Source organism: Pongo pygmaeus, chromosome 4, assembly GCF_028885625.2.
Source record: "Pongo pygmaeus isolate AG05252 chromosome 4, NHGRI_mPonPyg2-v2.0_pri, whole genome shotgun sequence".
Classification (NCBI taxonomy): Eukaryota; Metazoa; Chordata; class Mammalia; order Primates; family Hominidae; genus Pongo; species Pongo pygmaeus.
This window is the reverse complement of record NC_072377.2, coordinates 184,590,664-184,605,525: the sequence shown is the minus strand read 5'-3', so window position 1 is coordinate 184,605,525 and position 14,862 is coordinate 184,590,664. Positions and strand designations below refer to the sequence as shown.

Below are 14,862 nucleotides of genomic sequence, written 5' to 3'. Positions count from 1 at the left end.
GCTCAATCGATCCTCCCACTTCAGCCTCCTGGGTAGCTGGAACTACAGGTATACACCACCACGCCCAGCTATTTTTTGTATTTTTTGTAGAGACTGGGTCTCACTGTGTGGCCCAGGCTGCTCTTGAACTCCTGGGCTCAAGTGATCCGACCTCCTCAGCCTCCTAAAGTGCTAGGATTACAAAGTGTGAGCTACTGTGGCCTGGCCTATTTTTAATTTTTTGAGGAACTCCGTACTTCTTCCCCAGCAGCTGCACCATTTTATATTCCCACCAGCAATTCACAAGGGTTTCGTTTCTCCACATCCTCATCAACACTTGCTATATTCTGTTGTTGTTAGAGTGATAGGCATGAGGGTATCTAATTGTACTTTAGGTTAGCATTTCTGGCAGCTTTTGATTTTAAATCTAGGCATTTTCCTGGCCGAGTCATATGGCTTTCCGTTTGCCTTAAAGGTCTTGTTAGCAGCTAGGGCTGTGTGTGGTCCTAGTTCTGCACCAAGTGAGTGGCCTTGGTGTGGGGCTCTGGCCTTGTGGCTCACCTCCACATCAGCTTGGTCATACATCCCACCTCCAACACCCAACAGCACTCCACAGAAGTGTGATGTGTTGATGTCCACCTTCTCTGGTTTCCCAGTGCCTTCTGACCCAGTTTGAAGGAGGTGGCCGACTCTCTGTTCAATCAGTTTCCTACAAATTGCCTTTTGGCATTTCCCGGAGTTGGGTAGGGGCAGTTTCTCATTACCAGATGCCCAGCGCTCCTGAAGAGGCAGATTTGCTTGTAGAAAGAGGCCATTAATCTTCACCATGAGAACCTGAAAAATAATAAAAATAACAACAACAAAAAGAAGATCATGTGGGCCCTTGCAGGGAGGGGGTGGCTGGGAGGGGTGGGGAGAGACAGTTTTATTTGCTGGCCAGCAGTGCAAGCCTTCCCTGGCTGTCTCTGTACCCGGCAGGCAATGAACATCGTGACCTCGGTGCTCCTGCTCTACGGCAGTGAGGAGGAGGCCTTCTGGCTCCTGGTGGCCCTGTGCGAGCGCATGCTGCCCGACTACTACAACACCAGGGTGGTGGGTGAGTGTCCCCGGGTGCTGCCTCGCCTGGGTCTCCAGGTGCCTGCTGGTTCCACGAGGGTGGCAGCCCTTCCCAGGCCAAGCTCCAGGCTTCACGTGGGTTCCCTAGGAGTTAGAGGGTAGTATTACACATTCAGTGGTTTATAAAAGTCCCCTCAGAGCCTAAATTCCTATCCATCTAACTGTCTGTCAACTTTTTGATTATAGAAAATCTCAAACATCAAAACTAGAGCATATATATCCCCCACGTAACCTGATGCTCAACTTTACTGAACTCACATCCAGTGAAATCTGTTATTAAGTGGAAATGGACTTGCAAGAGTGTTTAATTAGGTTCATATTTAAGCGTGTTATCCTGTCCTTCCCCTGACGTCTGGTGTTTGGAGTTCCCGCTCTTGGGGTCCTTCAGAGCTGCATCTGTTCACAGTCATCAGGATGGGACAGAGTCACTGAGGGCGCTGTTTACCTCTCATGCCTTAGGGAGAAATCAGTATTTCCCCAAAATAAAATTCAAGTGTAGTAGAAGAAATAGTTATTTCGCCCAGTGGTTTGGGAGCTGTAGAGAGAAGACTTGAAGGGTTTTTTCGTCCTTGTTTTCTCCCGGCACTCCAAGTCTCCCTCAGCCCTCACTGCAGAGCTGGCAGGGCTGGAGTGGCCAGGGCTCGTAGGCTGCAGGCGAGGGCCCACCCAGGCCACGGGGTGGGCTCACCATCAGCCTCGCTCGTCCTGCCCGCAGGAGCCCTGGTGGACCAAGGCATCTTCGAAGAGCTCACGAGAGACTTCCTGCCACAGCTCTCGGAGAAGATGCAGGACCTGGGGGTGATCTCCAGCATCTCGCTGTCCTGGTTCCTGACCCTCTTCCTCAGCGTCATGCCCTTCGAGAGTGCCGTGGTCATCGTCGACTGCTTTTTCTACGAGGGCATCAAGGTGATCCTGCAGGTGGCCCTGGCCGTCCTGGACGCCAACATGGAGCAGCTGCTGGGCTGCAGCGACGAGGGCGAGGCCATGACCATGCTGGGCAGGTGACATGCCGGGTTCCTTCTCCTGCCGGGGGCTCACAGCAGAACCCCTCACCAGTCCTGGGCACTGTCCAGTCAGCCTGAAGTGACTGTGCCCACCAAGTGCCAGGCCGCAGCTGGACCCGGGGGCACTCTGGGGTCAGGAGGCAGCTCCTTTCTAGTGGGAGATGAAGCAGCATTCAGTGATAGGTGCCAGGAGGAGTAAAGCAGGCACTGCGGGCAGAGCACGCTGGCTGGAGGGCCGCCGCTCAGATGTGGGGTTGGGGATGCTTCCCCTGGGGGCAACCCAGAGCCAAGATCCAGTGACCACAGTTCCAGTTGGTGGCACAGCTGGGCATTTCATGTCCACCAGGTGGTCCCGGTCATACCTCTCCAAGCTCAGCTGCATTGCAGCCCCCACGCCCTGGAGGGAGCAGCCCTGCCCTGGGCCCGCCGGAACAGCTGGATGAGCTGATGTCCCGCTAATCACGCCAAACGCCCAGGGTCATCCCAGTCCCTCCACCCCCTCCTTAGTCCCCACATCCCATCTCTTGCAGATTCTGTCTGGGATCCAGCCCCTTCCCTTCAGCCTGCTGCCTCAGCCCAGGCCCACCATGCCCTTTCCCTGGGGTTCCCGTCTCAGGTCTTTCACCTGCCTGCATCCCAGGACTCTGATCAGACCTGGCCCTGCCCCTTCCCTGGGTCCTCTGTACAAAGGCACTGTCTGAGCCCCCAGCCTGGCCTTCAAGCCCCAGCCCTTCCTGGCTACACTCTGCCCTGCCCTGAGCTCTGTGCAATCCCACCCTCCTACATAGCATATTTGTCCGGACTGGAATGCCCCCAGCCCCCAGGAACAGCCTGAGACTCTGCCACTTGCCCGTGGCCAGGCCAGGTGCTGCCTGGGACTCTAGATCCAGCAGGTTTGTCACCTCCCTACTGTGGGCCTAAGTAGCTTTTGGTCCACACTGATGTTAAGATACTCAGCCTGTGGCCGGAGTCTGGGGCTGGTTTTCCTGCCCTTTCCTACAACAGGCGGATAGGGCCTCCTCCAGAGCAGGGGTCTGACTGGGGATATGACCAGGGCTGTGGGCATGGGGAATCAGCTATCTCCTCCCACCTGAGTGTCAGGCTCAGCCCAGAGACCCAGGGAGGCCATGAACTCTGGCGGGGCTAGGTCAGCTGACCGAGGTAGGGCTCCATCCCCAGGACTGTGTCCCTAGAGAAGCTGATTCCCTGGGCTGCAGCAGGCCTCCCCACACCTGACTTTCTCCTGCGACTCAACCTTTGATCCCTGAATCTTCTTGGCCAGGGTGAGAAGGTCCCACGTCCCCAGGGCCCCACCAAAGGGAGGAAGCTCGTCATCCTTCCAACTAGGTAGGGTCTGGGGTTATAAGGTGTTCCTGCCCAAGGGACACCACCCCCCGACTAAGAAAATACCCCAGTGTCCTCAGGGTTAGTGCTCAGGCCTTGTGGGGGGCACTGCCCTGTAGAGAGCTCCCCAACTTGCTGGGGGCGCTGCCGGGGCACACCTCTTCCCTCCTGCAGGGTGCCCAGTCCTCTGCACACTCCTTGTTAGGAGTCTGTGTAAAGATTGGGTCCCTCCGCATCACCCAGCTGTGGGAAGGAGGCTCCCTCTGCCTGGGCGTGGTCTGCACTGTTGTCCTCTGCCCTTTGCAGATACCTGGATAATGTGGTCAATAAGCAGAGTGTCTCTCCTCCTATCCCACACCTCCATGCCTTGCTGACCAGCGGCGATGACCCCCCTGCAGAGATGGACATCTTTGAGCTCCTGAAAGTGTCCTATGAGGTCAGCACCCAGTGGGGCCAGTTTGGCCAGGCCGCTCCATCTGGTGTGTGGGTTGGGGTGGCTACGGGCAGGTGGCAGCCCTCTGCCCTGCAGTTGGCTTGATCTCACCAAGTCACCTCTGCCTATAGAAATTCAGCAGCCTGAGGGCCGAAGACATTGAGCAGATGCGGTTTAAACAGAGGCTGAAAGTGATCCAGTCCTTGGAGGACACGGCCAAGAGGAGTGTGGTATGGGTGCCAGCAGGGCTGGGCGGGGGCTGGGCCAGGGGGCAGCAGTGCCTTCTCCACAGAGCAGGGCGGGTACAGGGCTCCACCGCACCCAGTCTCCTACACTGCTTTGGTATGTACATCATGGTAGGATTCATGGGACCGGGATCCAGGGGTGTAGGTGGGAATGTGGGGAGAGGTTCCAGTCACTTTTCTCTGCTGGTGGATGCGTCACCGGGAAGCTTCTCAGATGGCTCCCACCCTGAAAGCCACATGCCCTCTGGGCCGAGCCCGCCCAGCCTGGCTGTCCCATGTGCTCCCTGCCCCACTCCCAGGTAGCAACATGCCGCCACCCTCCGCACACCCCAAATGGCGTGTGTGCCACAAGCTTCTGTTCTCATCTCTGGAGGGGCCAGGCCTTCCCTGCCATCCTGTGCTGCAAGACCTGTTCGTGGTCTCTGCCCCCAAAGGCAGGGACTTCCTCCATTGTTTCCACACTCCCAGCCCTCCTGCAGGCTTGTAGGACACTGTAAGGACATTGGGTCACAGCACCACAGACTGACTGCTTCGGCCAATTAAAGCAAAGGAGCATTGGCTGGCAGGTTCTCAGGCTCCTTCCACAGAGCTGCACCAGGGTCTCTGCAGGGATCCAGATGACGGGAGCCAAATGAGTATCCCTCACCCTGCGACCTCAGCTGCATGTTGAGGACAGAGGCTCCCCCATACCCATCCTGGGAAGGAGCCCGGAGTGTGAGAGAGAGGCTCCCCCACACCCGTCCTGGGAAGGGGCCCAGAGTGTGAGCTGACTGGTGGGTGGGGGGCCAGGGATGGGCTGTGGGCCTCGCCCTCTCCTGAAGGGTCCGCCCTTGAGTGCTGGGCGACTGAGAGGGCGGTTCACACCCTTGCCCTCATCTGCTGAGGATGCTCTCACAGAGTGCCGTACTTCTGTGACAGGAGCTTGTGATCCAGCCATATACCCTGTTTCTCCTTCCTTCTAGGTCCGAGCTATACCTGTGGACATTGGTTTCTCCATTGAAGAGCTGGAGGACCTTTACATGGTGTTTAAGGTGACAGCTCAGAGCCAGGGCAGGACCCCTTCCTAGCTTCCTGCCAGAAAAGAAATAGATCTAAGAGTATCCTCTTAGAAATAGGGGATAGAAATAGGGAATAGAATAGAAATAGAGAAATAGATCTAAGTGCATCCTCAGATGCAGTTGCCATGAACCTCCTGTGGTAGAATCGAATCCTTCTTGGAGTTTAGGCAGAACCTCTTAAATGGCAGAAAATCCATTCAAGTCATCTTACACAGAAGAGGGAACACATTGCCCCTGTAACTGAAAAGTCTAGCAATGCACAGCTTCAGACATGGCTGGATCCAGGTGCTGAAATGTGCCGTCAGGCTCCCCCACCTCTGATGTCCTCTGCACTGCTCTTCCTACACCGTGCCAGGACTGTCATCACAGCTCCAGGGTCATACTCTCTTCTCAGTAATCCCAGTGCAAAGAGAATTTTTCTTTCCCTTGTGCTTTTAGCAAAAGACCCAGCCTTAATGGTTGGAATGACTGCCTTTCTGTTCTTGTTGCCAGTTCTCATCCACCTCTCCAGCTGCCTCAGGTTCCGTGCTCAAGGTGGCCGCAGCGCTGTGGCCCTAGTGTCACAACAGTTGAGCCAGCTCTGCCCGCCTCCTAGAGAGGTCATAGGAGGGAGAGCAAGCCTCAGGCCTCTTGTTTCCCTGGAGCCCTGCCAGGAAGGCTCAGCCCTTCTCTGGGGCCAGCAGACCAGCTCTGCCCCCTACAGGCTGCCAAGGACTCTGTCTCTCAGCCAACCCCCTCCCCATCTGTTAACAAGGGGCTGATGATACCCTGAGAGCCTTCGGGAGGTGTTGCAGTGTCTGGCCAGTGCTTACCACCCCAGGGCTCCGCAGGCTTGGACAGAGGGGGAGGGTAGACACACCACCAGCCTAGGGGTCCCCTCGACCCACGGGCTTAGCGGCTGGGCCGTCTCACCAGACCGTGTCCCACAGGCCAAGCACCTGGCTAGCCAGTACTGGGGGTGCAGCCGCACAATGGCCGGCCGTCGGGACCCCAGCCTGCCCTACCTGGAGCAGTACCGGATTGATGCCAGCCAGTTCCGGGAACTCTTTGCCAGCCTGACACCCTGGGCCTGCGGCTCCCACACGCCTGTGCTGGCAGGGCGCATGTTCAGGCTCCTGGACAAAAACAAGGACTCGCTGATCAACTTCAAGGAGTTCGTGACGGGGATGAGTGAGTGCCTGCAGGGCCCACCAGGGGCCTGACCCTCCCTCACCCTTTCCCAGGAAGCCTCCAAATGCCAGCATCTCCTGTCTGTCCCCACTGCAGCAAGTAGGGGGCAGCTTGAGCCCCTGGCCCTAGATAGGGGAAGAACAGTTTACCCACGGGAGCCGAGATGGGGTCCAGCAGGAGCCTTGCCCGCTTCCCTCCCTCATGTAGTCTGGGGCTGCTAGAAGCTGGTCTGCCAGCCCCAGGGAAGGGCTGAGCCTTCCCAGCAGGACGCCAGGGAGACAGGAGGCCTGGGACTCACCCCGTGACCTCTCCAGGAGGGAATTGGGCAGCACAGGCTGTGAAGAGGGTCCTACTCAGACCCCCTGGAAGGGGCTCTGTAGCCATCTTGCCAGCCCCAGCCCCCTCCCTGGCCTTCTCCGCAGGCGGGATGTACCACGGGGACCTGACAGAGAAGCTCAAGGTGCTCTACAAGCTACACCTTCCCCCAGGTGAGAGCCTCCTGCCCACTCTCCCAGCCAGGGTCTCCCACTTGTCCAGAAGTTCAGCTGCAGAGGACAGGCCTCTGTGAAACTGTGAGGCCTCGAGGGGGCACAGCGGCTCCGCAGGCTGGAGGTTCACATTGGAGGAGAGAGAGCGGGAGCTTGGGCACCTGACAGAGGTCTGAGAGCAGGGCCTTGGCTTGGGAAGGGACATGGAGGAGAATCCCATGGGTGACCGGGCACCACTGGGAACAGAACTCCCACCGAGGAGGCAGCTGGACCCAAAACCCACGAGGAGGGTCATGAGTGGAGCTTCAGGGCTGGAACTGAAACTGCTGCATTTATTTGTCAAGTTTCTTAAGGGTTTATTCCCAGAGGTTCAGCTAGAGAATCCTGTCACATGGCCATGAGGAGGGGCCACTTCTCTCTGGCCTCTCAGTGGTGCTGTAGCCTAGCGGAGCTACATTGGCGACAGGCTGTCTGCACAGGAGGGAGGGCTCAGCAGGGGTGGCTGCATGGACAGTGCTCCAAGGAGGGGTCATCTCCCTCATCACAGAAGGAAACAAAGGCGCAGGCAGGTGGAAATCCTGGGCCGGGCACTCTGCTGTGGCTGGACCTGCCCCAGGTCCCTGCTGTCGCTTTGCCATCTGAGGTCAGCAGCTGCCCTCAGAACCGACCCCGGGGATTTTTAGAATACTGGGACTGAGCTTCACCCGAGGAGATTCTCACCCAATTGCCTGTGATGGGGCCCAGACCTGTGGTTTTTAAAGCTGGCAGGCCATTGCTCTGTGCCTCCAGAGCTGAAAGGCTCTTGACACAGCTGTTCTCATTTGTGGCTGGCTCACCAGAGAGGCCCTGATAGGACAGACCCCACTGGGCCTGGGTCCCAGGGTTGAGCGCATGCAGGGCTACCCTGAGACTCCTAAGACTCCTGAGCCTCCTCAGCCTGCTCTGCCCTGTCCCGTCCAGACACAGAGAACACTTGGGCTGTGGTGGGCTGTGGTCCACGCCCTGCTACACTCACCCAGGACCATGCGATCCGCAACCCTGGGTACTGCTTGGTGACCTCCAGCAAAGACTGCACTGAATGAGGCAGGTCAGCACGCACAGCGCGGCACGACCTCTGAGCTACCCAAAGGGAGAGCAGCAAGTTGCCTGTGCGTGGCTGGTTCCTGCATGCCCATAGGAGCGTGAAACGCCCCCAAAGGGCCCACTGGCCAGATGGTCACTGGGGCAGGAGGGCAGCTGCCATTCACTGGACTCCTAATTGTGTTGATTGGATTTTTACCTGGGACATATATTTCCTTTTCAAACACAATGTCAAAGTCAGGAAAGCGGCTGGACGCAGTAGGAGGCCCAGGTGGGTGGATCACTTGAGGTCAGGAGTTGGAGAGCAGCCTGGCCAACATGATGAAACCTGTCTCTACTAAAAATACAAAAATTAGCTGGGTGTGGTGGTGTGTGCTTGTAGTCCCAGCTACTTGGGAGGCTGAGGCAGGAGAATCACTTGAACCCAGTAGGCGGAGGTTGCAGTGAGCCAAGATCATGTGACTGCACTGCAGCCTGAGCGATAAAGTGAGACTCCATTTAAAAAAAAAAAAAAAATGCTGAGGAAAGTAACAAATAACCAGAACCAATCATCACCATCAAAACTATTACCGGGCACTGTAATGGGCAGGTGCTGGGGCTGGCCAGGCTCGTGGGCGGGGAAAGCAAGCCTCTGCCCTCACTCTGTCTTCTCTCCAAGCACAGCTCTGAGCCCAGAGGAAGCCGAGTCAGCCCTGGAGGCGGCCCATTATTTCACAGAGGACAGCTCCTCAGAAGGTGAGCGGCCACTGGAACACCTGACATGCCCAGCCAGCGCTCTGCAGCCACCGCAGCCTTCCTGTGGGGCTCGGGCAGTAGCCAGCAGTCCCACCTGGGCTCAGGGAGCAGGCCGCATGGGGTTCTTCCCAGGGGACCACGGGCTGGGCCCTGCCATGCTGGCGGGGGCTGGGGCCGCCCCCTGTGGATGTCCTCACTCCTGTTTCTCTTGTGTCTCTGTCTTCCTGGACCTTGGCTCCTCCCCCGTCTGCCCCTCTGCCTCTCCTCTGCTGTCCCTTCCAGCATCTCCTCTGGCCTCAGATCTGGATCTTTTCCTGCCCTGGGAGGCTCAAGGTCAGTCCCTGGAAGGCAGGGGCACCCCCTGTACCTCCTAACACTCTCCTGCACTATCAGGAAGCCTGGAAGCTCTTTGTCCCAGGGACCCCTCTGGGACTTCATCCTCTGGGGCATAAGTTCTGAGAAGGACCCAGAACCAAGCCACTCCTCTGCACCGCCTCCGTGTCTGCTGTGGGTGGGCAGTAAATAAGGCCCCCTACACTAGGTGCCAAGCAGGCCCAGGGCACGACCTCCACAGCCACATGTTAGAGATGTTCTGTCTTCATGTGAGTAAGAAAGGAATACAAAATGCTATCACTGGAGCGTGTGAAAGACACAGCGTGGCTGAGTGGATGCTTTCCTAGGAAAAATCTTCATGTTCCACGTCACTTTTTTTGTTAAGGAAAAACACACGTGTTGAGTGCCTGTTAGAACTCATCCCTGTGCTATGTTTAAAGCCTGTTGGGAGCATCTGATCCCAGGTGATGGGCACATTCTAGGCCCTGGGCTTTGGCAGTCGAGCTGGTGACATGCAGCACACTTGCAAAACCGACCATAATGCCACCTGGTGATTTCACGTGGGGGATAATGTACACCAAAGAACCGACTCAAAAGAGAACCAAAAATAGCGTGTACCAAGATGCCCATGGCAGTCCTGGTGACAGTGGCAGAGGCTGACTTGAGCTTGAGGACCTTGATTTCAAGGACAGAAACTACAGAAGCAGGTACACCTTTTGTTGTACGTGGAACCAGCAGGCCACCCTAGGCTTGTCCCACATGCTTCTGGGAGCGGCATGTTGGTGCAGAGCCCTGGCCTCAGACCGCATGTGGCCCCCAGGAAGCAGGGCCTCCATTCCAGGGTGAGATGCCTGAGCCCAGAGAGGTGTGCCCTTCACTGCCACCACACAGCCAGCCAGAGCAGCTCAGAACTGGGGTGTTGCCGACCTGCTTGAGGTGCCCCCACCAGCCACACTGCCTTTGGGGAACAGCTCCAGGAGAGCTGGTCGGCTGCTTCTCTCCCCAGGTGCATGTTCCCACGCAGGGAGTATAGTGCGCGCCAGCTCCGGCAAATGTCCTCTCCGAAACGCTGCGCTGAGCACAGGAGCTGTGCACAGACAACCCCTCAGTAACAGGCACGGCAGGCACAGTTGGAAGGGGTCATTAGGGTTCCCCTGAGTTCTAGCAGGAACTATAGAATTCATTAGTCCTCAGACTGGTCTATAGCCCGCATCATTGTTCACTTCAAAACCAGCATGTTGAGACTTGTATTCATTTGAAAAAAAGGAATTGAGGGTTTGGCAGCTTTTATTTTAACCTGACCAAGTGAGGGAATGCTCAAGCCCTTGCTCTGGTGCCATAGGGCGGGGCTGGGCGGGCCAGGCAGGAGGCGTGGCATGGGGGACCTGCCCCCCAGGGCCTGGCCTGGGGCTGGCTATACAGAAACACAGACTACATCTCTCAAGGACCCCAGGAGCTTGCAGTCCCAACAGCAGAATGTTATTCATGTTCTTTTTATTTTTGCGTTTGTCCAGAAGCACTACCACAGGAAGAGCAAGAAGGAAGTGGAAGTGAGGAGAGAGGAGGTACAAGCCATTCTCTGCCGCTGTTCTTAGAGACCCCAGCGTCGAGGCACCCTTGCTTGCCGGTCTTTTCCCCAGTCACCGCCAGGGAGCCCCCTACCCCGGGAGATGGCGGATGCGTCCCCTGATCAGGGAGCAGGCCTCGGGATGCACAGGAGGCTCCACGCTCTCCCCCAGCCCCACGGGCACCCAGCCAGCCCTCTCTTGCCAGCTTCTCTCCAGCTGCCCTGTGACTCCTCATCTGAGAGAAGAATTGTGGATCATTGCCATCAGCTTAGGTCCAACCACTGCAGCAATTTAGGGGAAACCTGTGGCTGTTCTGGGTTCTTTTCCCATGACCGCCTTCCCAAATGCCAGGGTGTTTTATAAAAGGTCCCGGTGACTCCATGCCAGAAAACACCCAACTCTTCCTCTCCCTGCTGTCAGCCCGCAGCCCTCTCTCTCACATGACAAAGATTAACGTCTTCCCTCCTATCCTGCAGAGGGGAAGGGGACCAGCTCTCCGGACTATCGGCACTACCTGCGAATGTGGGCCAAGGAGAAAGAGGCTCAGAAGGAGACGATTAAGGATCTTCCCAAGATGAACCAGGTAGGCTCCACTGGAGCCCACAGTAGACATTTCTGGAGAGTTCTGACCAAGACTGGGCCCTGATATCACAGCACCCGCACTGCAGCATCTCCTCGTGGGTGGGAAGGCTCCTCCCTGCCTCTAGAGCCCGTTAGTCCTGGTTGCCAGTCAGTGATGATTCCAGAAAGACAAGAGGCCAGTTGCTCCAGGGCCTTGTACAGGGGCATGTTTCCAGATTGAGTGTCCGTGAACCAGGAGCCAGAGGCTCATAGGCTACCTTTGACAAGATACGCGTTCCACGCCATGCACCCTGCCAGCCCTGCCCAGGGCTCTGCACACGCAGGCTCACATGCACCCTCCACACCCACTCTTCATTCACTGGTCTCGCAGATCAGGAGCGTGGTGTCTTGCCAAGGGTCTCACAGCCAGAAAATGGGAGACCCCAGCTTCAAACTGCAAGTGTTGAGCCAAAGGCAAGTCTGGAGCACCAGCCTGACCATGGCCCTTGGGCCAGACCCACAGCCTAGCTGTGCCCAGTAGGGGAGCCTGCAATCTGACCACTCCCCCGGCAGGCCTGGAGAGTGGGCACCACGTGCGATAAGGATTCTTCCCATTCTTGGGCCAGGGGGCCTAGACGTGTGGCTTAAGGACCTAGCACCCACCCTCCCCAGGACCCCCCTCCCCAGGATCCCCCTCCCCAGGATCCCCCTCCCCAGCTGACCCAGGCTGTACTTTCCTCACCATCACCTTCTAAAGAACTTCATTCAAGGGCTGAGTTGAGGTTGCTTCTGATTAAAATCAAAAGTGATTCTAAAACACAACGGAGAAGTCCTTGTACTGACTGGATTTAGAGTCGTGGTAGAAATCCATCTCCCTGTGCCAACAGAACGGACCTAGAAACAGGGAGGCTCCAGGTCAGACCAGCACGCTCTATGTGCTGAGAGAAAGGCAGCTGGAGGGGAAAGCCTTTTGAAGAGCTGTGTGGCCTTGGTCGAGCCGCTCTCCCTCTCTGAGCCTGTGTCCTGATCTGTGAGATGGGACTGATGAGGCTCGTGGAGATGATTAACAAGATGGCAGCCAACATCCTTAGGCTGGCCCTTGTCATCAGTTTGGCTAATATGGACCGCATCTGACTGGTCTTTTACCATCTCCGTTCTTCTGTTTTTCTCCTTAAAAGGAGCAGTTCATTGAGCTGTGCAAGACGCTTTACAACATGTTCAGTGAAGACCCCATGGAGCAGGACCTGTACCACGCCATCGCCACCGTGGCCAGCCTCCTGCTCCGCATCGGAGAGGTGGGGAAGAAGTTCTCGGCCCGCACAGGCAGGAAGCCCAGGGACTGTGCCACTGAGGAGGACGAGCCGCCAGCACCCGAACCGCATCAGGATGCAGCCAGGGAGCTTCAGCCCCCAGCTGCAGGAGACCCCCAAGCCAAAGCAGGCGGAGACACACACCTCGGGAAAGCCCCACAGGAGACCCAGGTGGTGGTGGAGGGAGGCAGTGGCGAGGGACAGGGCTCACCCTCCCAGCTGCTGTCTGACGATGAAACCAAAGACGACATGTCCATGTCCTCATACTCGGTGGTCAGCACGGGCTCCCTGCAGTGTGAAGACCTTGCAGACGACACGGTGCTGGTGGGCGGGGAGGCCTGCAGCCCCACAGCCCGCATCGGCGGCACCGTCGACACCGACTGGTGCATCTCCTTCGAGCAGATCCTGGCCTCCATCCTGACGGAGTCCGTGCTGGTGAACTTCTTTGAGAAGAGAATGGACGTTGGACTCAAGATCAAGGACCAAAAGAAAGTGGAGAGACAGTTCAGCACCGCCAGTGACCATGAGCAGCCTGGAGTTTCCGGCTGATGCCTGCAGCTGTGAGGCCTGACCCGAGGTGTCATCAGTGGGGCTGGCCTCATCTCCTCCTGCCTTTTCTCCCTTATCAGTTTCTCTTTAAAGGTGTGCCCCTCCTGCTCTCCCAGGAGCAGTGAGTTGTGAATGGAAAGAAGGCTGGTGCAGACCCAGCTGCCTTAGACAGATTCCCTGGGCCTGCATCTCCTGGCGCCGGCTGCTTCTGGGCCCAGGAAGAGGCTGTGGCTCCCACCTTCCTTATACCCGGTGGGAGCCCGCCTAGCACCAGCTGCACCTGCCTAGCGTTAGAGGCTCTCAGATCTGCCCTTGCTTGCCTCATACCTCTGTGCCCCGCACTGTGGCCAGGCCAGCTGAGTCCCTCCATCCGTGGATGCTTTCCTGCAGCTATGTGGTACAGGGGTCATTCCTGCCTCTTGGTACCAGGCTGGGGGGCATGTGCTTGTTGGGCACCAAAGTGATGGAACCCTCAGGTGCTCTCCGGGAGCCTGAACCTCCTGACTGAGGAACATGGGCAGAACATGTTTATTGCACAGGGTGGGTGCTGCGCACAGGTGTGGCCGTACACATGCTCTCAGCTCATCATCCTTTCCAGTAACTTTAAAAGCACATCCCTCAGGTCCTGATATATGTCCTTGGATTCATTTCACTTGGCTAGAAATTACACTGTGCTCAATGCCTTAATAAATCCCTGAAAGAAATAAAACCCACTGTGTGCAATGCCTTGCTGTGGCCCCCAACCACTGCTTAGGCCTCCCAACTTCTCCCCAGGCCAAGTACGGGGCCCTGGCTGTGTTCTGGAAGTTCAAGACACTTAGTCCTCCACAGTGGGTGGAAGAGTGCAAGGCCTGCCAGGTCAGATGGAGAAGCAGAACCTGCTGGTGCAGGCTGGGCAGGTCCTGACCAACCTGCATCAGGGGATGCCCTGAGCTCCACAGGTCTTCATGGGCAGGGGTTGTGGGTCCTGGTGAAGGAAGTGTATCCTCAGGCCTGGGCTGTAGCAAGCTGTCTGCCCTTGGGTTCAAGACCCAGACTGTGGAGCCAAAGGTGACCGCAGGGGGCCCCAGGACTGAGCCACAAGGATACCCTCACTTTGCATGAGGACCTGAAACTGACCAGTGTCCAGTGTTAGCCCCCACATGGGGCTGCTCTTGCTTCTACTAAAAGATACAGCAGTTACCCCCTTATCCACAGGGGATACAGTGGATATCTAAAACCAGACCCCCAGTGGATGTCTAAAACCGCAGATAATAACAAACCTTATACATACTGTTTTTTCCTATACATACATACCTGTGATTAAGTTTATGAATTAAGCACCTTAAGAGATTGACAACAATAACTAATAATAAAATGTAACGGTTATACTGTAATGAAAGTTGTAAATGTGGTCTGTCTCACAATATCTTCTTGTACTGTACTCATCTCTTTTCCAGGTGGCTGTTGACTGGGTAACTAAAGCTGCAGAAGGTGAAACTCAGAGGTACTATTGTATATCTCTGTGGCTGCTGTTTTTGTTTTAATTAAGTAGCTTTCCTTTTTTTTGAGACCGAGTCTTGCTCTGTTGCCCAGTGTGGAGTGCAGTGGCGTGATCTCAGCTCACTGCAACCTCTGCCTCCTGGGTTCAAGCAATTCTTCTGCCTCAGCCTCCCAAGCAGCTGGGACTACAGGCGTGCGCCGCCACGCCCAGCTAATTTTTGCATTTTTACTAGAGATGGGGTTTCACCATATTGGTCAGGCTGGTCTCAAACTCCTGACCTCGTGATCCACCCGCCTTGGCCTCCCAAAGTGCTGGGATTACAGGCGTGAGCCACCGTGCCCAGCCTGCTTCTTTGTTTGTTTTAGAGACAGACTGGGGTGCTGTGGCATGACCATAGCTCACTGCA

General features: G+C 56.5%; 1 protein-coding gene across 4 annotated transcripts in view; it reads left to right on the top strand.

Annotated features, from left to right (window-relative positions):
- The window catches only part of TBC1D9B (TBC1 domain family member 9B), a 43,941-nt gene extending 29,592 nt beyond the window's left edge, over positions 1-14,349 (top strand). For 2 of the 4 annotated variants that reach the window (XM_054489713.2, XM_063665395.1), the window contains 12 exons: positions 958-1,075; positions 1,811-2,096; positions 3,750-3,879; positions 4,008-4,106; positions 5,084-5,152; positions 6,109-6,349; positions 6,772-6,837; positions 8,581-8,652; positions 8,935-8,985; positions 10,500-10,550; positions 11,030-11,136; positions 12,293-14,349. In XM_054489713.2, the coding sequence (XP_054345688.1) occupies positions 958-1,075; positions 1,811-2,096; positions 3,750-3,879; positions 4,008-4,106; positions 5,084-5,152; positions 6,109-6,349; positions 6,772-6,837; positions 8,581-8,652; positions 8,935-8,985; positions 10,500-10,550; positions 11,030-11,136; positions 12,293-12,973 (1,971 nt within the window). In that variant the 3' untranslated portion in view covers positions 12,974-14,349. The remainder of the gene's footprint in view (positions 1-957; positions 1,076-1,810; positions 2,097-3,749; positions 3,880-4,007; positions 4,107-5,083; positions 5,153-6,108; positions 6,350-6,771; positions 6,838-8,580; positions 8,653-8,934; positions 8,986-10,499; positions 10,551-11,029; positions 11,137-12,292) is intronic. The other 2 variants (XM_054489714.2, XM_063665396.1) reach the window with 1 other exon arrangement.
- Positions 14,350-14,862: the final 513 nt, after the last annotated feature.